The 20,396-nt window shown below is 38.8% G+C and overlaps 8 protein-coding genes across 8 annotated transcripts; 4 read left to right on the forward strand and 4 right to left on the reverse strand.

Annotated features, from left to right (window-relative positions):
- Positions 1–401: 401 nt before the first annotated feature.
- ATC70_000136 (Guanine deaminase (Guanase) (Guanine aminohydrolase)) lies at positions 402–1,078 on the forward strand (the record flags this gene model as incomplete). The annotated part of the gene is made up of 3 exons (XM_064819557.1): positions 402–601; positions 653–772; positions 838–1,078. 3 exons carry the CDS (start codon positions 402–404, stop codon positions 1,076–1,078), a joined length of 561 nt encoding a protein of 186 aa, XP_064679764.1.
- A 945-nt stretch (positions 1,079–2,023) lies between these two features.
- On the forward strand, positions 2,024–3,466 carry PSD1 (phosphatidylserine decarboxylase 1; the record flags this gene model as incomplete). Its single annotated transcript, XM_064819558.1, has 3 exons — positions 2,024–2,200; positions 2,251–2,307; positions 2,366–3,466. 3 exons carry the CDS (start codon positions 2,024–2,026, stop codon positions 3,464–3,466), a joined length of 1,335 nt encoding a protein of 444 aa, XP_064679765.1.
- Positions 3,467–3,823: 357 nt separating this feature from the next.
- ATC70_000138 (uncharacterized protein) lies at positions 3,824–5,288 on the forward strand (the record flags this gene model as incomplete). The annotated part of the gene is made up of 2 exons (XM_064819559.1): positions 3,824–4,132; positions 4,191–5,288. 2 exons carry the CDS (start codon positions 3,824–3,826, stop codon positions 5,286–5,288), a joined length of 1,407 nt encoding a protein of 468 aa, XP_064679766.1.
- A 243-nt stretch (positions 5,289–5,531) lies between these two features.
- On the forward strand, positions 5,532–5,948 carry ATC70_000139 (uncharacterized protein; the record flags this gene model as incomplete). Its single annotated transcript, XM_064819560.1, has 1 exon — positions 5,532–5,948. The coding sequence occupies one exon, from the start codon at positions 5,532–5,534 to the stop codon at positions 5,946–5,948; it is 417 nt and encodes a 138-aa protein (XP_064679767.1).
- Positions 5,949–5,986: 38 nt separating this feature from the next.
- ATC70_000140 (uncharacterized protein) lies at positions 5,987–6,861 on the reverse strand (the record flags this gene model as incomplete). Its single annotated transcript, XM_064819561.1, has 5 exons — positions 5,987–6,316; positions 6,380–6,422; positions 6,478–6,512; positions 6,576–6,664; positions 6,723–6,861. The coding sequence occupies 5 exons, from the start codon at positions 6,859–6,861 to the stop codon at positions 5,987–5,989; spliced, it is 636 nt and encodes a 211-aa protein (XP_064679768.1).
- A 4,191-nt stretch (positions 6,862–11,052) lies between these two features.
- Positions 11,053–12,839, reverse strand: ATC70_000141 (uncharacterized protein; the record flags this gene model as incomplete). The annotated part of the gene is made up of 2 exons (XM_064819562.1): positions 11,053–11,606; positions 12,452–12,839. The coding sequence occupies 2 exons, from the start codon at positions 12,837–12,839 to the stop codon at positions 11,053–11,055; spliced, it is 942 nt and encodes a 313-aa protein (XP_064679769.1).
- Positions 12,840–16,002: 3,163 nt separating this feature from the next.
- ATC70_000142 (uncharacterized protein) lies at positions 16,003–17,247 on the reverse strand (the record flags this gene model as incomplete). The annotated part of the gene is made up of 1 exon (XM_064819563.1): positions 16,003–17,247. The coding sequence occupies one exon, from the start codon at positions 17,245–17,247 to the stop codon at positions 16,003–16,005; it is 1,245 nt and encodes a 414-aa protein (XP_064679770.1).
- Positions 17,248–18,131: 884 nt separating this feature from the next.
- ATC70_000143 (uncharacterized protein) lies at positions 18,132–19,163 on the reverse strand (the record flags this gene model as incomplete). The annotated part of the gene is made up of 1 exon (XM_064819564.1): positions 18,132–19,163. The coding sequence occupies one exon, from the start codon at positions 19,161–19,163 to the stop codon at positions 18,132–18,134; it is 1,032 nt and encodes a 343-aa protein (XP_064679771.1).
- Between the last annotated feature and the right edge of the window lie 1,233 nt (positions 19,164–20,396).

The following is a 20,396-nucleotide window of genomic DNA, read 5'->3' on the forward strand; positions in this document are numbered from 1 at the left end:
GCATCAAAGTTTGCGTGAATTAGGTTTACCAAAAATAATATGCCTCCTATTCGAATTAACAATTGTACAGGCTGAAGAACTGCCCTTCCAGTAGATTCAGCTACCAAAGATGTGGTTCCTGTCGTGTAAATGAAAGCTATGAAGCAAAAACATAGCCATATTCTACAGCTTTCAAGCCATCATTTCTTGACATGCAGGCCTTTCTGAGCCACCGGAATGACGCCAAACAATTGTACTCGAGTAGCAGTAACCTCCTGATACGTTTGCTCAACTTTTTTTTTTTTTTTAAAAACCCAAAAAATATGGCCAAAATTCGACCAAAAAAGCATGAGGCACCCCTCATGATTTTCATCGAAAAACAAGCGATCGCATTTTTCATCTTGAAAAGGAAGACTTTTACTATGGCATGTATTAAATTGAAATGCTTCTCTGAATCCAACACACCTAAAATCACTGTTATGGGGCCAGCAAGATTAACCAGCATGTGTCTTGAAAATGGCTTGTGGATACAAGTGCAAAACAAGAGCATCGGTATTTTACAGGAGGCAAAAAGCACTCGAAGCAAGGGCAATTTGATTTTCTCAAGGATGCTTTATATCACGTAAGCTTGGCGAAGGGTCTTGTCGCATCCAGTTGACTAGTATAAGCCTAGTGCTCCACGACTCCAGCTCGTATACACCAAGCCATATGCTGAGGACATTCATGTTTATGTTCTCGTGTCATTCGCCATCAAGTCACTGCTTGGTTGCAAAATATTGTTTAAGCATCATTAGTAGGTGGAAAACATCTGATTTGATAACCCTTGATAATTTGCTAACATTGACATGACAGAGCAAGTTGTGCTCTCAACCATCATAGAGATATGGACCGCAACAAATTCAAACCAGACAATCTCTACTATGTCAAGATCAGATCCAAGCGCTTTGATATCTATGTCACAGACATTAAATCCTCAAAGTGTTCAGCGCCGGCTCCTGCTTCTGATTTGGTAAAGATTGGGCAACAAAATGAACAAGATGATCAACAGCTTGGTAGCACTGAAGGTTCCCTCGCCTGTGGTTGTTGGCATATTGGCTGATAGTAAGTTGCAGAAAGTAATGCCTGTAAAAACATTGCCAATACTGATTTTCCGCCTTACTTGAAGAAAATACCTGCAATACAAATCAAATGGACCTAATTCCACTCAAGTGCTACCGATTGATGCTCGTCGACTCGTTCTCACTCTGCGCATTATGGTCTGAATTAAATCTGATTCCCTGTATTTTGCAAAGCTCAAGTGTATTGAAAAAAAGTATGCTACATGCAAGAGGGTAATCGTCAGATTTTACTCAACATTAGCACTAGGATGTGGCTCTACAAATGGCAGAGGAAATTAAATTGGCAAGCAAAAAAAAAAAAAAAAAAAAAAAAAAAAAAAAGCCAAAGACGAAGCCAAGGTTTGGAACTTAAACTCCTGGATTGACTCCAATCTTTGCTATCTTTCACTAGTTGAGGCCATCTCAATTTTGCCTCGAGAACAAAGCTTGGCTCTCCTTTACTAGTTGAGGGTCAAATGTGGGATTTGCTTTCCGGATTGATGCCATTGAATTATCAAATTAGATCATGGATCAGACTTCTATTATCGATTCCCTCTCTTTTTTTAAATTGATAGTTGAGATGCTTCATGACAACCACATTGGCCAGTTGTGTGGTTCTGTTCTTATATCTTGCCAGTAGGCCCCTTGATTGATCATTCATCACTCTGATTGGCATCCAGCTGTATAATCCAGGTCAGTGTAAAGCACTCTCTCTTTGTTATCATTAATAGCCTACCTCCGGAAATAATACTCTCATACAATATACCTTATCACCCAGCTATTTTTCACACATACATTCCTATTTTCATGATACTAGGTATCTTTTATTGCTGTGACCAGCGCTAGCCAATGATCGCTTGGTTTTGAAGGCAACTAGCAAAAGTATAAATAGCATGAATTTGACTGTAGTTACTTTTTGTTTGCTTTTCACTTTTTTTTTTTTTATAATGCCTGCATACACTCTGTATTATGGCACCCTTATTCATTCTGTTTCTATCAAACAGCTGGATATTATTCAAAATGGTGTGCTAATTGTTGATCAGCATGGTGTCATTGCTCACATTGAAAAAGATGTTACTAATCTACAAGAGTTCCTGGATAGTCATTCTTACAAGGACATCGAGGTAAGTCATGTTTTGCTGGGCACAGGTGGCATTCACTCACTGGCTTTTAGATTCGCAAGCTGGGCGCCGAGCAATTCCTTGTACCTGGATTTGTGGATACGCATGCGGTAAGTGGTTGATGTAGGCCAAACAGTGCGCGCGCAACCAACATTTGAATTACTGTAGCACGCTCCTCAGTACATGTTTGCTGGATCTGGCATGGATCTCCAGCTTCTGGAATGGTTGGATACACATGTGTTTCCTTGTGAGTCTGCTTTCAAGAGCGTGGATCATGCATCCGAAGCCTATCAAAAAGTCATTACGCGTTTTCTCTCCAATGGTACCACCACCTGCAGTTGGTTTGCAACCATCCATCTCGGTGCCTGCCAAAAGTTGGTCGACATTATTCAGCAACTAGGTCAACGTGCGTATGTTGGTAAAGTCAACATGGATCAAAACGCCCCCGATTACTATATTGAATCCACCGAAGCAAGTTTGGCTGACACTCGCGTTTTTATCGAATACGTGCAGTCAAAGAAGTCTGATCTCATTACACCCGTGGTGACACCTCGCTTTGCCATAACTTGCAGCACTCCATTGATGAAGGGCCTCAGTCAGCTGGCAGGAGAATACAAGGTGCCCATTCAAACACATTTGTGCGAGAACCATGATGAGATCGACTTTACATGCAAGCTATTCAAATCAAAGGATTACACCAGTGTCTATGATAACCACCAACTGCTGAATGAGAATGCTTATATGGCGCATTGCGTACACATGACAGATGACGAGATTGACCTACTGGCTGCACGCAAGACAGGTATCGCTCATTGTGCCAACTCCAACTTTTCATTGCACAGTGGTGTCTGTGATGTGAGACGATTCTTGGCCAAGGGCGTTAAGGTGGGCTTGGGAACCGATGTCGCAGGTGGATTTGCGCCTTCCATGCTGGATGCTGTGCGATCCACATTTTTCGCTTCCAAGACACAAAAGATCATGCACCGGGATATCTTGAAAAACAAGGACTACGTACCCTTGAGTCCCAGCGAGCTCCTCTTTTTGGCTACATTGGGAGGTGCTCAGGTACTGGGCTTGCAAGACAAGATTGGTAACTTTGAAAAAGGAAAGGCATTTGATGCGCTCTGGGTGGATCTCGAAGGTGGATCTGTTGATTTGATGGGTGGAGAAACAATACATCAAAAATTAGAAAAGTTCCTATTCAATGGTAGCGAACAAAACTTGAAGCATGTCTATGTTCAGGGTAGACAAGTGTCTGGTAGAAAGTAATAAAGCAATAGTCTTTTTGTAATTTATGATTCGCCTCAGGGTGTAGTCGCTTTGGATAATACGAAATGCTGATAGGACAAGAGGAGCCTTTTCAAGGACGATGTAAAACAGCAAGATGAACTTTCTAGCATAAAAAAAAAGGCTTGAAAACTATGAATAGTACAATGGTTATATGCCACTTGGATTGGCAGTATCGTTTGTAAGTAGGAGTGAAGGCTGATAACTCGATCCAGCCTTCAAGACAACCCGAGCATTTCCAACACCGGCAGAATGTATATACATATAAAAAAAAAAGACTTTACAACCCCCCCTCCACCCACTCTTTCTTTTCTTGTACTCTTTTCAAACCTTCTAAACATGGTCATTCGATTGCTTTCGAAGCCGAGTATATCAGCGGTGCGATACAGTACACGGTTCGCTTCCAAGAACAAATCTTTTCACGCTTCAGCTACTCGACAACAACAGCAACAACAACAGAAACAACAACAGAAACCTTTGCTGGGTCGTTTGGTGGACAGTTGGAACAATACAGAGACCAAGTGGTATCCAATCCCTGTAGCACTAGGTCTCGGCGTGATTGGTTTTATTCAGTATCGCAGAGTGATTCAGAGAGAAGAAGATAGATTAGAACACCCAAAAAAATATGTAGCCTCTGGCCCTTGGCAGGTAAATACGCTTGGCAGACCATTCATGCTTTAGCTGTACCAACAATGAAATTATTTAGGTACACGTCGCAGCTGCTTTGCCATTGAGATCCATGTCTCGCCTGTGGGGAGCATTCAACTCGCTGACAATCCCTGAGCCTCTTCGTCCTTTTGGCTTCAAACTGTACAGTTGGATTTTCGGATGTAACCTTGACGAAATGAAGAATCCCAATTTATACGATTATCCCAACTTGTCAGCATTCTTTTACCGAGAGTTAAAGGAAGGAGCCAGACCCATTGCTAATGCCACGCTTGTTTCCCCATCGGATGGTAAGGTATTGCACTTTGGTGTTGTTCAGGGTCAGGATATCGAGCAGATCAAGGGCGTCACCTACAAACTAGACGCACTTTTGGGCAATGACGAAAAAACAACATCACCTGTGGAGAGTGCCCTGTTGGGAAATACGCCTCATATTGTAGATGAAGAAGAATTTGCCAATGTCAATGGCATCGAGTATTCGTTGGACGATATGATGAACGAGGGGCACTCTGTCAAGACAGAATCAGCAGTGGGGCCCGATGGTTTAGCAAGATCAGAAGAAAACGATCCTCAAGATGAACGTGCGCTTGTCAAATTAGCAGATGTTACCCCTGATATCACCGAGCACAAGGTGAAGCCTGGTCATGCCATGTTCTTTTGCGTCGTCTATTTAGCACCTGGAGACTACCATAGGTTCCATTCACCCACAAACTGGATTGTTCAAACAAGAAGACATTTCGCTGGTGAATTGTTCTCCGTGTCGCCCTACTTTGTCAATCTATTGCAAAATCTGTTTGTCCTGAATGAAAGAGTGGCATTGCTTGGTAAATGGAAGTACGGCTTCTTTTCCATGATTCCTGTGGGAGCAACCAATGTCGGATCCATCAAAATCAACTTTGACGAAGCACTGAAAACCAACCAAAAGGAGGATATCCCACTAGGCACATACACTGAAGTGACATACAAATCTGCTAGTAGGATTTTGGGCGGTAAAGCCTTGCGTTATGGCGATGAAATGGGCGGATTCTATCTCGGTTCTACTGTTGTGCTGGTGTTTGAAGCACCACAATCATTTGAGTTCAAGGTTACTGCTGGACAAAAGATCCAAATGGGTCAAGTTTTGGGTCAAGTCGAATAACAGACATTTGAGATCGACATGTAGTGTGAACCACATCACGCGGATGAAAAAAAAAAAACACACACACACACAATAATAAAAAAAAAAGGGGGAAGATTTCATTCTTTTCTCTCTCTCTCTCTCTCTCTCTCTCTCTCTCTCTCTTTCTCTTTCTCTTTCTTTTTGCTTTTTTTTTATCTCTAATACGCACACACACACTCTCTCTTCACTCTTGCATACAATTTCAATCATTACAAAACATCAATGGCTTCGTATTGGTACTCAACCAATGGCATGGATCACCGTCGTTTATCAAGCCGTCATTTACCAATACTAGATCAGGCATTTGAACGACATGCACGTATACAGATTTTTGACGACGAGTTATTTGGTCAAAACGTGCCAGCAATAGCCAATCCTTACCAAGGCACCATGACAGCAGGTGATTTACATTTTGGATTATACAGACAACCACCCATGTGGCGTATGAGTGACACAAGTTTGGACACATTGATTCTATTAGATCCAACGGAAATGATATCAAAAACATCACGGCTATCAAACGGCAATGAATTAGATGAACAATCAATCATCAGCAGCGACAGAAAAAAGTACAGATTTATGCAGAGAAAGCCACCAGTGGCCGTAGAAGACAATTGTATCTGTTGTGTCATTAGTTGACATTTGATGTAGTACGAATAAAAGAAGGTGTATGTACTTTATACTATGACGATGATCAATGTAGTGAGCGCTACGGATAGTTGGACAAAAGAGGAGAGAGAGATATGCCATTGCACTGCTGCATTAGAGGAATTTAAAGGAGATTGGATTCCTGCAATGCTATAGTTGGGTACATCATTTTCATTGTCTACTCGGAGACTACTAGGCGGACTACCTGCTTGGTTACACTTGTAGTACTGACCACATGCTTTCAGACAGATTGCTTTGGTGGACCCAGAAGAACAACCATTGTTACATGCAGTTTCTTTACCATGACACTCTGCAATTGTACTAGGCCATCCGTAAGGCGGTGTATCAGGTACATGGTTCTAATACACCATCTTGTTTTTTTAATAAAAACCCCTTTACAGAGCCTCCTTTTATACATTTACCTTACATTTACAGTTCCATGCCATGGTTGTTCTATTGCAAAAGCTATTTTCAGTAGAAATTTAGTGTTGATTATAGTTTGTCAACTTTAAAAACGCACTTGACTATGGTTAAATCGTATCCACCACATTCATTCTACGTGTGTGTGCAATGCTAGATTAATAACCTCTACATATTAAAGCCAGAAACTGATTTTACACTACAAAATGTCTGCTGCTCGCTGCAAATCTCATCTTTCTCTACTGTGCTCAGATCAATCATTTTCCATGTGCCAACAGGTATCCCTACTAGTTGGTTCTTGAGTAAATTGACTTTTGCAGTTCATGCCAGATATGCAAAACTTACCGTAAGGATGATGTGTCGACCCAGATGCTGGGTTATCTTCATCTTGACTCGGGTCAACGTTGTCCACAAAATCTTGATGGATCTCTGATCCCAAGACATACACAGTAAGCCAATATGCAATCAGAAGGATTCTTTTCATTAGAGAAACAATTTAAAGAGGAATAAAAACGGCCCGTTACCATCTCGTAGAGGGAAAGAAAAAGTGAGTTCCTTTCATCCTCCCTAAAAGTAGTGTGGGCTCATTCAGCTCTCCTTCATGAACTAGTGATTTGTGTTTTCTCGACAAATGGTGCATTATTTCAGCATGGCTCCTCTATTTTGAAAGCTCTTGACATGGATTTTGCCCCAGTTCCTTGATACATGCTACTATAGATGTCTAGATGTGCCTCAAGGCTTCTGGCAATGTTTCGAATGCTGACTCATTGATTAATCGTTCAAAGTCTGCTATAGTTGTCTTCTCTAAAGAATGTCCGCTGTTGGAGAGATCTATGATTTTGTTTTGAGAAAGACTGTAAAATAAAACGTTAGAAAGTTAAACGACAAGCTTTTTGGATTTATAGTTTGTGTCAGGTAATCGCCGGTCTTTAATGGTGGATCTGGAGAACTATACAGAAATTTTATCAGAATCTAACCTGCTGGCTCATTTGTAAAAGGCTTGCCTCAAGTCTCTCTCTGGATACCACGTGATCAGTCTTTCGTTGTATTTTACTGCTGGCGATGACTTTCTCTATAGTGTTTTGCCAATACATGTCCAAATATGTCTCTTCTTTCAAGCACTGTTAAAATGAAGATTTAATCAATCCATTGCAAATATAGTCATCAAAAAGCTTAACAGAAAGTTGTTTTCAATGAATTCGTTATTCAACAATTGCTTAAAATTGTCATTTTCCGTTTCATCATATACTCTTTTAACAACCTGCATGAATTGCTGTTCACCATGCCCTCTCGTTTTAAATCCGAACTCGATGTAAAAAGATTGGGGGTTCAAATCAGCTAATTGGCTTTCTATATAATGCTTCTTCGACATTGAGAGGTAAACGTTAGTTAAGAGAAGATGATATATAAACAACCTACATATTGTGAATAAAAGAAAGTTTTGGGAGGTTAGAATAGTTCAATTCAAGAAAAGCCAAAAAGAAAAAACGCGTTTTCAACCGCATAAAATAGTAGCTTGGAAATATAGTTTCTTTCCAAAATCTATCCTAAAGGCATCAAGAAAGCATAACCGTAGCTAGCAGCAATCCACTTACTTATCACAACAAGTTACAATAATTGATCTTTCTCGCACTTGCTCCGATTACTAAAAACGCTTTATACGAGTTAATTGATGACTGAATGATGGTGGTGATTCAAGGTAAATACCATGACTATTTCGACACTAATTACAATAATCTAAACGGTTGATGTGGTCATTAGAAATAATGGGTGCTGTGCACTAAACTGGGTTGCAGTCAATGAGCATGCATTTAAACACAACGCTCATGATGCTGAATATGATGAATGCAAGTTATACTGTAGAGTCACCAATGACATGAATTTAACAAGCCACGATATACAATAAGATCCAACTTAATACATCCGTTTAATTGATTTACCACGACCAAGAAATTTGTTTTAATAATGTACGGATCAAGCGCTAACAGCAAACATATTGATTTGATTTTGGAGGAAGTCTGCTCAAATACTCAAAGCAAAAGCGTGGTTGATACTGATGCTTGCTTTCTGAAGCTATCATTTTCAAGTTCAATTTAATCCTATGAAAGATATATGTTGAGAAATGTACACTCATGTCGTATCAAAGCACCTTCTATATTCTCTTTACGCACATTGCTTCCACCAGAAGACAGAACTTCAACAGAACCAACAATTCTATCAAAACCAATATCGTTTCCGTCTTTGATGTGATGGAGTCATGCCGATTTGGATGAGAAGGCTGGTAACTTGGTAGATAACAAAAACTAATAATAAGCTTGATATATAAATTGTAGTGAACACATGGCAGATTGACGGCATATATCAACCAAGAAAGATTAATCGAAATCGATAAAATAACGACAAGCATCAATTACTAAAGACCATTGACAAATAATGATTTCATTTAAAGTTAGTACTACCTGCATAACTCACTCGCATGGATGGAATGCTTTATTGCTGCAGGAGCGGCGAAGGGAAAACATTGCTATTGCAAATACAACCAGCAAAAATGTATATTTTGGTGATTTCTACACTTGTATGCTGATTTTGTTTTTTCGAGAATTCAGGATATTTGGTTTAAAATCCACTGGCTAATTTCTATCGTTTTTTTTTTTTTTTTTTTTTTTTTTTTTTTTTTTTTTTTTTTACAATTGCCTTTTGTTTCTAAATTGAAGTAATCCCGCAATTAAATTGTGTTCTTAAAGGTTAATCCGATTTATTAGTTGCTTATCTATCCTAATGTGATCATGATTAGGAAGAATTATTTGCACTCAGTAGCAATGGACATGTTATTATTATCGTTTAAACAAGCAGAATTAGTTGGTATTCGATCAAAAAGGCGGGAAAAATGGCTTATTTTTGGGCGCTTTTAACTACCCTAATTTTGCGTTTTTCAACTCGTCGTTTTTGGGTAAGTATACTTTGACATCTCAAAAGAAAGCTTGAAGACTACAATAGCCATTTTATAAGTAATTCGAGGTACAATGCTCATCCAAAGCTGAAGACTCTATCAGGCCAAATTAGTAGGAATTTAAAACATTCGGTCTTTAAACACCATTGTTGCAAAAATGGCATCTCAGGAGTGCTGTTTTGGCTCGATCAAGATTGATTTTAGAAATAGAATGATGTTGTAAAACATACACTACTATAGCGCTCAACAAACTGCATCGATTTATGGAAAAATGTGCACGATTTTAGCCTCCCCAAATATAAAAATATCAAAAAACATGAATTTCTGAACGTCCCTCGTAAAGAAGAAAAAGAAAGAAACACTGTTTTTTTTTTCTCGTCTCTTTTCTTTCAGACAAGAAACCTTTCAGCTCTTGGTCCAGAACTATGACCTAATAGCATTTCTGGACGACTCACGGCGTGAATCGCCCAGAAATGATACCTCAGGTACCACGGGTAACATGGGTATCATGATAAGGGCCAATCAGATCGCAGGCCATATAATACCCAGAAACTAGCCTGTTAAGCACAAAGAATAGAAGGATTATTATTTGTAGCTTATAAAAAATGTTCGATATTATAAAAACAAGAAAAGACTTATTTGAATAAGATCAGACACAAAAACTGAAGATTTATTGATGAAGACAAGAGTTATTCTATTTATACTAAGTTCTGAATGCCAAAGTAGCAATTTAATTTGTACAACGCTTATCACATCTGGTGAACCTCAGTATTTAGATAGCTGAGATGCACTTCACTTATCATAGCTTGTCCATGTCGTTGCACAACACAGACATATCTACCCATCAAGAATACCTTAATCTTTATAGACAGTTGTAGCCCTTCTGGCACAACATAGCCGATCTATCTCGCTACGCTCGATGTCGGCGTCGCCCTGCGGGCTCTGGCCGAAGACATTTCAAATCAGAGATAATAAAAATTTGGTATATCAAGTAGGTTTTAAACAATGATTATATTCGATTCAAAAATTTTAAAACAAAAAATAGACTTGAAACTTGATTAAGACGACAGGAGTTGGGAGTTACAGACCAACTTTCTTTATACAGCATTTATATTATATAATACTTCTGGGTAGACAACATTCTCTGTCCGAGTCGCATTTTCTGGCAGTAGAATTGTCATACCGTTTGCAGATGTTGCTCTCGAGATGGCAACATGGAGTTGGCCATGTGTGAAAACAGGACCCCTGAGGTTTACAGCGACTTTTCTAAGGGATTGCCCCTGAGACTTGTTGATTGTCGTCGCAAAAGACACTTTTACAGGGAACTGTTTCCTAGTCAAAATAAATGGTAATGTACCAGGCAATGTTGATAATGTAAAGCGAGGATTCAACTCTACTACATCTGGTCTTCCAAGAATTTTAACCTTCAGTACATATTGTCCAATCTGCAAATTGCCTATTCGTATCATTGAAGTTGGCAAGTCTCAGCTTTTGTAGTCTGGGGCACAACCTTGAGGACATCAACCAAGCAGCAACGATTTCAGAACGGCCACCTTGTTTTACGACAGGAGGAATTTGAGCAAAATCGCCACCAAAAACAACAGGAATACCACCAAAGTGGACACGTTCACTACAACTGCAGATGTCTCAAAGTGTTCTATCAAGAGCTTCAAAGCAATATCGATGCTGCATTGACACTTCATCCCAAATTATCACTGCTGTTTCTCAAATGAGATCAGCAAGGTCATCGTTCTTCTTGATCGCACACACAGACTGCTCGTGGATGTTGAGTGGAATGGCAAAGCGAGAGTGCGACGTACGCCCACCAGGAAGTAGCAAAGCAGCAATGCCTGAGGAGGCAACACAGAGAACAATTTTTCCATGGCTTCTATAAAAATGACAAAGAGTATTGTAAATGAAAGTTTTGCCAGTGCCGGCTGGACCTTGCAAATAGAAATGTGAGCTGTTGATGGAGGAGGTGATGGTCTCAAATACGTGCTTCTGGGTAGCGTTCATTTGAGCATACTTTTGCTGATACGAAAAGGCTTCTTGATCTTGGAGATATGACATTTCATTGAGAATCAATGAATTGAGTTGTATGCCAGTCATTCTGCTTATCAAGCCATTCCAGTTGAAGAGAGGCAAAGGCAAATTGAACTGACCTAGAGATCTGTCTTGTGCACCAAGTGATGTTTGCAACAGATATAAGCCGTAATCAAGACTTTGCGTTCCACGGTAAAATTCAGCGTCAGGTTGCACGCTGAGCAGCAGCGAATACCCTTTTTGCACGATTGCATGCTCAAGGTCATCACAGAAACTTTCACAGAATTGATTCCAAATCTGAAAGGCGATACCAATGAGTTGAACATGAGCGCAGAGACAAACATTGAACGCAATGCGTAGCCAGAGGCAAAGGTAGCAGCTTCTTCAAAGGCTCTGGTTCATTCTCCATCATCTTCGATCAAATGCAGCATCATACAGGCCTCGCGAAAGGTGGCGTACTCGTGATTATTGACAGTTCTCAGATGAGAAAACGACATGGCTCCTCTGACAACTGTGAGCAGCAGACGCAGATAATACCTCTCACCGGCAGCAGGATTGCAGTAATACATGCGCCCAATTGACATTCTACTCGAAGACCTGGGCTTCCACTTTTTTGCGTTCTGCTGCCAAGTCATATGTTCAGAACTCTTGATAAAGCAACGGTCGAAAACCGGGTTTGCCGTGATTTGCATGGTTGTAATGAAAGTAAGCCATCAAAGTAGAGCGACTCTCTCTCAATACTTTGTCAATTTTCTCCTGTGGCCATTGGGGATTAAAATAAACAGGTTGCTCGTTTTCAAAATGCACAGCAAGTGGAGTAACAAATGGGCTTTCCTCATACATTGGGAATTCAAACAACCTCCATGCAGCTTCAACAGGACTAACATAACGGCCATTTAGATACTTGGCTACTTCGTCATTCTGAGTTGTTGCTGTGGTAGTGGCATTTGCTGTTTCAGTGGCTGTGGTGGTGGTTGTAGTTTTGAGCGTTGTCTGATCAGAGCCTTTGTAAATATACTTGTTGATGTACTTAATTGCCTGGACGCTACCACATACTTCGACATTTACATGGGCATTGTACTTTTTGACAAATAAGGGTTGTATGGCACCACCCACTCATTCGTCATATGGAAATCGCGGTAGACACCCAACTTGTCCTTAACGCGCACCTGATGAGAACGACCATCTCTTCTTCTTCTATAAGTAGGATAGCCATCAGCACTGGTCACCGTTACTGGCTGGCAGTTTTTGGGAAATTTCTTTGAGCATACATCATTGCCAAAAGCATCTTGTACCATACACGGAGGCTTTGAGTTTAGCTCGCCACATGGGCCATGCATCATATTGCGAGTGATGATTGCATGTAATTCAGGTTCTTCTTCAACATTTGGGATCTCAGCGCAAATGATCTGATCAATCCTCTCTGGCGTATCAAATCTATCTGTTTCTGCATCTAAAAACAATAGCATATGACCGTGAGGGAGACCACGCTTTTGATACTCAATAGTCCTTACAATACCTTTCTGTCTTTCAAGTCTTTAAGCAGCTCTCGGTGCTTAAGATTGAATACTCGAGCAACCAAGTCGGGGCGATCAGTGGCCGTTTGGCCTAATAACATTTCTGGGCGACTCACGCGTATCATGCTAAAAGCCAATCAGAACAAAGGGCAAATGATACATAAGAATAGGATATCGTATTATTACAGGTATCATTTGAATGGCCAATCAGAAGCAAGACTCACGGTGCTTGGGTACCATGATACATGAGGTATCATTCCTAATAACATTTCCCAGACACCAAGTACCTCGGTGTTTGAAAAATAGGGAAAGGTAGCCTAAGATAGCCCAGTTCGCGTATGCGAACTTATAGAAAATGTTATCCAGTTATTATCTCACCAGAGATTGCTTCACTGAGCGGTCTCATATATACCACTACATAGAGCGTGCTCTGGAATAATTAGTAAAAAAAATAGTTTGAAATCATTATATCATTAAACTGTTATAATCAATTTCAGTTTTACTATTAAAAAACAATATAGAAAGCTCTTAACAGTAGTAAGAGAGCACCAGCCAACTTATAAATATGCTATCAAGCGTCAATGGTTAATTAGCATTACACTTTCTTGATATGTTATCATAAATCTCAAATAATTCATCAACATCACTCATCAATATTGAAAAATAGCAATTGAGGAAAATGATGAACAAGATACAACTTATCATGGGCTTTCAATATGATACCCGACAAAACAAACGTTGATATAATAAGGCAGAAGAATAAACAATGGGAAAAAAAGGAGGGATTAGACAAAATGTAAGAACACCACAAGAAGAGATTGGGATATTAGACAAAGAATATATAAAAGAGGGAATGTGATAAAAAAATGAATAGTGACAATTAAAAGAAACAAATCAAAACAGAATAGAACAAAGCAACAATGAAAAGAATAAGAAAAGGTTGTGATATTAAGAAAAGAACAAAGAAGGGAAAGGATGAGACTGAGATAATAAGAAAAGAAGCAACAACAAGTATGGGAACGAATACTGGATAAACAAGGACCCGACAAAATAGGAATTAAAATGACTAAAAATAAATACATAGAAAGAGAGAGAGATTGAGCAAAAATAATAAACAGAAAAGAATGCAAAAGAGTAAATAAAACAAAACAGATAGAAAAATTGAGACAGTAAGGAAAAAAAGTACAAATAATAGGCAAAATCAATAAAGGAAAGCAAAGAAACCCATGAAAAGACAGAATGTAATATATAAGACAAAGAAAAAAAAGATATATAAAAGGAGATGGTAGGAAAGCAAAAAGACGAAAGAAATGAAAGTAATGTAAAGAATAAGAAGCAAAGAAAAGAGTAAGAATAAATTGACAAAAAAAAAGAGGAATGAAGCAAAGAAAGCGAAAAGAGAAGTAAATCAAAAAAAAAAAAAACATAAAAGAAGAAAATAGGCAAACATAAAAGAAAGGCGAAAGAAACAATGTCAAGGAAAGAAAATGCGATAAAGAAACAGAAAGGAATAAATAGAGAAAAAAAGTCGAAAAGAAAAAGGTTCGAGAAGGAGGATAAAGAATATAAGCAGAACAGAAAAGGGAAATATGAAGATAAAGCAGAGGAAGAGACCGGGAGAACAAGCAAACAAAGAAAAAAACGGAGAAGCAAAAACGCAAATATAAACAGAAAAAAGATATATGAAAAACAGAAAGGTGGACAAAAACACAGACAGAGAAAGGGGGGTAGAGAGAATGGAAATACAGAATAACAAAAACAGAGAAAGTATATACAGAGAGAAGGGAGAAACAAGCAAGAAAAAAAGGGAAGGGATAGGGAATAAAATACACAGAGACGAGGAAATGGAATAGGAAGAATTATAGAAAGAGAAAGGACGAAGAAACTACGAAAAAAAAATACACAGAAAAGCAGAGAATAATAGGCAAAAAAAAGACAGAAAAAGGGAAAGGGGTAGACAAAAGAAATAATAACAATAATAACAGAGATAAAGAAAAAAAAACAAAGAGAGAATAAGAACAGTAAAAAAAAAAATAAAAATAATAAAAACAAAGAAAATAAAAAGCGAATTCATTACCATAACGGAGCGAATTCATTACCATAGCGGAGCGAATATATTACATTAGCGAAACGAATACATTACCATAACGGAGCGAATACATTAACATAACAGAGAAAAAATAATTACCGCTATACAACGAACATGATGATATTTATATAGCAAAAATAGAATACATAAATGCATAACAACAATTCACAACACGAAGACACAATAAAGGAATACACATAGTGAAGGATGTGAGATACCAAACATTAATGTTAATTTTAGAGTTTAGAATTATGATTAGAACTAATATTAGGATTAAAAATAGTGATATGATAAAGACTAGAATTAGACATAGGGTTAGGGTTAGGGTTAGATAGGAATAAAAATAAGAATATATCCAAAAACCGATAAAGAAGCAACAAAGTTGAGAGTCTAGAGACACTTAGATTTGAATCTATTCGCTACAATGAGATGTAGCTTCTTCAGGTGCATTATACTAGCTCTTTATATATCTTTTTGAAAAATTATTTTTTCACACGAAAGCCGGAATAAGTCGGGTGAAAGACGTGATCCGGAAATTTAAGGAAAGATTAGACTCGGCGTTAAGTGCCGAGATCCCTTTAGACTCGGCGTTATGTGCCGAGATTCGGCGTTTATGTGCCGAGATTCGGCGTTATGTGCCGAGATTCGGCGTTAAGTGCCGAGATCCTTTTTTAGACTCGGTGTTAAGTGCCGAGGCTAATGGTAAAAAAATATATAAATACCCTGCAAAAAATTGGGGATTTTTTTATCGCCCACATTTTTTATTTTGAAAACACTATATATTTTACTACTTATAACCCTTCCCATAAGAGAAGCCGCTGTCCCACAGAACAAGTCCGAGGCAATTACAAGGTAAAATATGAGCAGATTTCAGGAGTTATTCTGACAGTTTTCTTTTTTTAATAGAAAGCATAATCAGGATCTTACAACCAGGAATGTCCACAGTGTAAGTAAGGGTAAGGTAAGTGAAAAATTTGTTCTTCATGAGGCCAAGAGGGGTCTTTCATGGTCAAATTTTTCAAAGCACTAGTGTTGGTATGAGGTATCAACATTAGTGTTAGTGTTAGGGTTAAGGTTAGGTTTAGGGTTAGGGTTCAGGTTACGTTTTTTAGACGAAGTCCAACAAAGTCCATCCTGTTGTAGTGAATGGAACTTCTTTCCCGTTAATTTTTGTACATTGGCACGATTTAATAAATCAGCAATGTTTTTATTTCGTTTAAAAGCAACTACTGGTCGGTAGTGTGGATTTAAATCAGAAAATAACCTAAGTCCTTTTCGAAGATGTAAAGTCTCCCAAATTGGATTATACGTTGTAACAAAAGGTACAAGAGTATTATCTGTACTAAGAGGAGTATCTTCAAGATATTTTGGTCTGTCATCGTAACATACTTGACTAAACACCCAAATTAAAAAACGAGGGGGATATCCACGAAGTCGTAATCGAGTAAAAAATTGTTTAGCAGTAATAGCAAAACTTCGGTAAGAAGAGCTGTTACGAATGTATCGAATCAATTCTGCTTTAATAAAACCAACTTTATTATCTTTGGGATGATAAGATGAAAATGGAATATATAAATATTTATTAAGCATTTTTTGATGAGTGGACAATTCAATCTTATTATGCTTTGCATGAATATGAAGATCAAGAAAGCTAACAGATGTCAATGAATAGTCCCAAGATATCTTTAATTTGTTACTAAAAGCACGCTTGGTGTCAAAAGTATACAAAAAGGTTTCAAGTTCTTGTTTAGATCCTTTGAAAATGATAAAGATATCATCGATATATCGACCATAAAAGATCAGTTTAAATTCAGGATTAAATTCAAAGAAACGTTCTTCGAAATGATGCATCAAGATATTTGCATAAGCAGGAGCGCATGCAGTACCCATTGCAATACCTGATACCTGATGATATGGTAAGCCTTGAAAAGTAAAGTAGTTATTGCCCATAATAAATTTGAGTGTTTCTCGAATAAGTGTAGGGTCATTCGAAGAAAGAGGAACATATTTATTAACAGTGTTGGCAATAACATCGAAAGCATATGGAGTAGTAGGTAGATTCGTGTACATTGAAGACACATCACCAGTAACTAACCATAAAGGTCTTTCATCCTGAGGAATAGAAATTCCATCAAGTGATTTAACAAGGGATTTAGTATCTTTAATAATGTAGGGTAAGTATGGAAGTACTTTTTGTAAGACTGTATCAATATAAATAGAGAAACCAGTCGTGACCCAACTATGAGAAGGAACAATAGGACGACCTTGCATAGGTGTCTTGTGAATCTTTGGCAACAGATGAAAGGTGGGTAACTTTCTATCATTAAGGAGTCGATGCCTAAGATATTTCTCATGTTGTTTATTAAAGATGGATGTACCCCATTGAGAACATAGTAAAGATAATAAACTATTAGCAGTACTAACAATGTTCTGAATACTAGAATCAAAGTTTTCAGGAGAGAAGAAGTTTTTGTCTAGTTGCTTATAAAAGCAGGGGTCATTTAATTGTCGAAGTCCTTCTTGAATATACCAGCTTGTATCAAGAACAGTAAGTCCAAGATTTTTGTCCGAAGCTTTGATAAGTATATCTGGATTATTAATAAAATCCTTGAAGAACTTTGGCACAATATCATTAAGTTTATTGTTATAAAGTTGATAGTGTGTAGGATGATTAAGAGGAATAACATTACTTTTGACAAGTCTAAGTCCTTTTTCAATCAAAGTATTAGAGGAAGGATCAGGTTGCCAATTAGAAGTTTTGACATGAAATCTGATATCAAAGTCAGGATTATCTCGAGTATCTTTGAAAATTTCCTTTATACGAATGCGTCTTGTAAAGTCTTCTACACTTGGTAAAATTAAGCGAGGATTTGCTTTGGGTTTAGGAACAAACTTGGTACCAAATCCTAAATATTTTCTAACAGAAGTAGGAATATTTATAGAAGAGTAATTATGAACAGCTTTATTAAAAATATATGTATCAGCCCAAAGTGGTGACGAATGTTTTATAATAAAGTGGATACGATCTTTGAGGCGAGCACTATGAAAAAACCAAGGTGGGTAAGTGTGTACTCTACGAACATCAAAGTGTCTACAAGTTGCAGCAGATCTATACGTACCATGTTCACAAAAATAATGACGGCCACTAAGAGGGTTTAGCCTCTTTTGCCCTTCAGGGTGTTGAAGGGGGTGGGACCGGTAGCAAGACGACGAGGAGGGTTTGACGCCCCTTTCTGGATTCGACCCTTGGCGGGGCCGGACAAAGGTCGAGAACCTTTTCCCGAAGGAGAAGCCTTAGACTTGCCTTGCTTGTTTGACGAAGCAGAAGAGGAAGCAGGAGGACGGCGGGAAGAGGAAGCGGAAGCAGCAGAGCGACGAGAGGAAGAACCGGAGACAGAAAGTTTTGATAATTTCTTATCAAGAGCCGCGATTTTAGACTGGACAGTCTTGTTGACCAGTTTCGCAATTGACTCGGTCATCTGGGCAGAGGGAAGATCAGAGGTGGAGTCCATGATAGTATCTGCAGCAGACTTTGCCTTTTGCTGTTTTCGATTGGCCTGTACTTTCGCCCAAGCTTGGGTTTCCAGTACATTATTCATGTTGTATCTGAGATGACACAAAGAACGAACCACGTCATGAATTTGGGCATCGGTAAGATGTTCAATCGAACCGCCCATGGCCAAAATTGACTCAAAAATTCTATCACGGCATTGTGCTAAGACAAAAGCTGGTGACGCTTGCAATTGATGAGCCTGAAGTGCACGTTCTTTGCTTTCTATGAGGGTTTTAAGAATAGCAGAACGAGCCGAAAGTAACGCATTTTCAATGGAAGTAGAAAACATCGTTTGATCCTCACTAGACAGGGTTTTGTCCATATGAAAATTCTTAACTCCCGGAACAGCAGAGAGAACAACCTGGGGAAAGCTACCATTGGTGAGATGGGCCTTAAGAGAGTCCAGGGCCTTGGTCAAGGCAAGTTGGGCATGATGATGTGGCTTGAACACATCATTCATGCAGAACATGATGGCTTCTTGGCACCACTTGGGGAACGAGGACCAGACAGAAGCGACAGCAGGAAAAAAGATCAGAGCCTCAGTGGCAACACGGAGATTATCAAGATGAAGCAAGATAGGGAAGCCCTGTTCATTAATCTCGGCAAATAATGAGTTACTAATATTGTTATTCATTTATATATACCAAGAAAGACAGTCAAGTACGAAAAGAGGAGAGATCAGAGAGAGAGAGAGAGACAAGAGAGAGAGAAACTTGTAAGAGTACAGTAGTAGCAGAATCAAAAAGATATTTGTAGAGATGGCGACGGCAGAGAGAAGCGGTAACCAAAAAGAGCGTTTGTTGGAGAGAGGTTAGGGTTAGATAGGAATAAAAATAAGAATATATCCAAAAACCGATAAAGAAGCAACAAAGTTGAGAGTCTAGAGACACTTAGATTTGAATCTATTCGCTACAATGAGATGTAGCTTCTTCAGGTGCATTATACTAGCTCTTTATATATCTTTTTGAAAAATTATTTTTTCACACGAAAGCCGGAATAAGTCGGGTGAAAGACGTGATCCGGAAATTTAAGGAAAGATTAGACTCGGCGTTAAGTGCCGAGATCCCTTTAGACTCGGCGTTATGTGCCGAGATTCGGCGTTTATGTGCCGAGATTCGGCGTTATGTGCCGAGATTCGGCGTTAAGTGCCGAGATCCTTTTTTAGACTCGGTGTTAAGTGCCGAGGCTAATAGTGAAAAAATATATAAATACCCTGCAAAAAATTGGGGATTTTTTATCGCCCACATTTTTTATTTTGAAAACACTATATATTTTACTACTTATAACCCTTCCCATAAGAGAAGCCGCTGTCCCACAGAACAAGTCCGAGGCAATTACAAGGTAAAATATGAGCAGATTTCAGGAGTTATTCTGACAGTTTTCTTTTTTTAATAGAAAGCATAATCAGGATCTTACAACCAGGAATGTCCACAGTGTAAGTAAGGGTAAGGTAAGTGAATGATTTGTTCTTCATGAGGCCAAGAGGGGTCTTTCATGGTCAATTTTTTTAAAGCACTAGTGTTGGTGTGAGGTATCAACATTAGTGTTAGTGTTAGGGTTAGTGTTAGGGATAGGATTAGGAATAGGGTTAGGGTTAGGGTTATGGTTAGATCTAGGATTAGGGTTAGAGTTAGGGTTAGGGTTAAGGTTAGGGTTAGGGTTAGGGTTAGGGTTAGGGTTACGGTTAGGGTTAGGGTTACGATTAGGGTTAGGGTTAGGGTTAGGGTTAGGGTTAGGGTTAGGGTTAGGGTTAGGGTTAGGGTTAGGGTTAGGGTTAGGGTTAGGGTTAGGGTTAGGGTTAGGGTTAGGGTTAGGGTTAGGGTTAGGGTTAGGGTTAGGGTTAGGGTTAGGGTTAGGGTTAGGGTTA

The sequence above is a fragment of the Mucor velutinosus genome (assembly GCF_035048745.1).
Source record: "Mucor velutinosus strain NIH1002 chromosome Unknown tig00000034, whole genome shotgun sequence".
In the NCBI taxonomy this organism is placed as follows: Eukaryota; Fungi; Mucoromycota; class Mucoromycetes; order Mucorales; family Mucoraceae; genus Mucor; species Mucor velutinosus.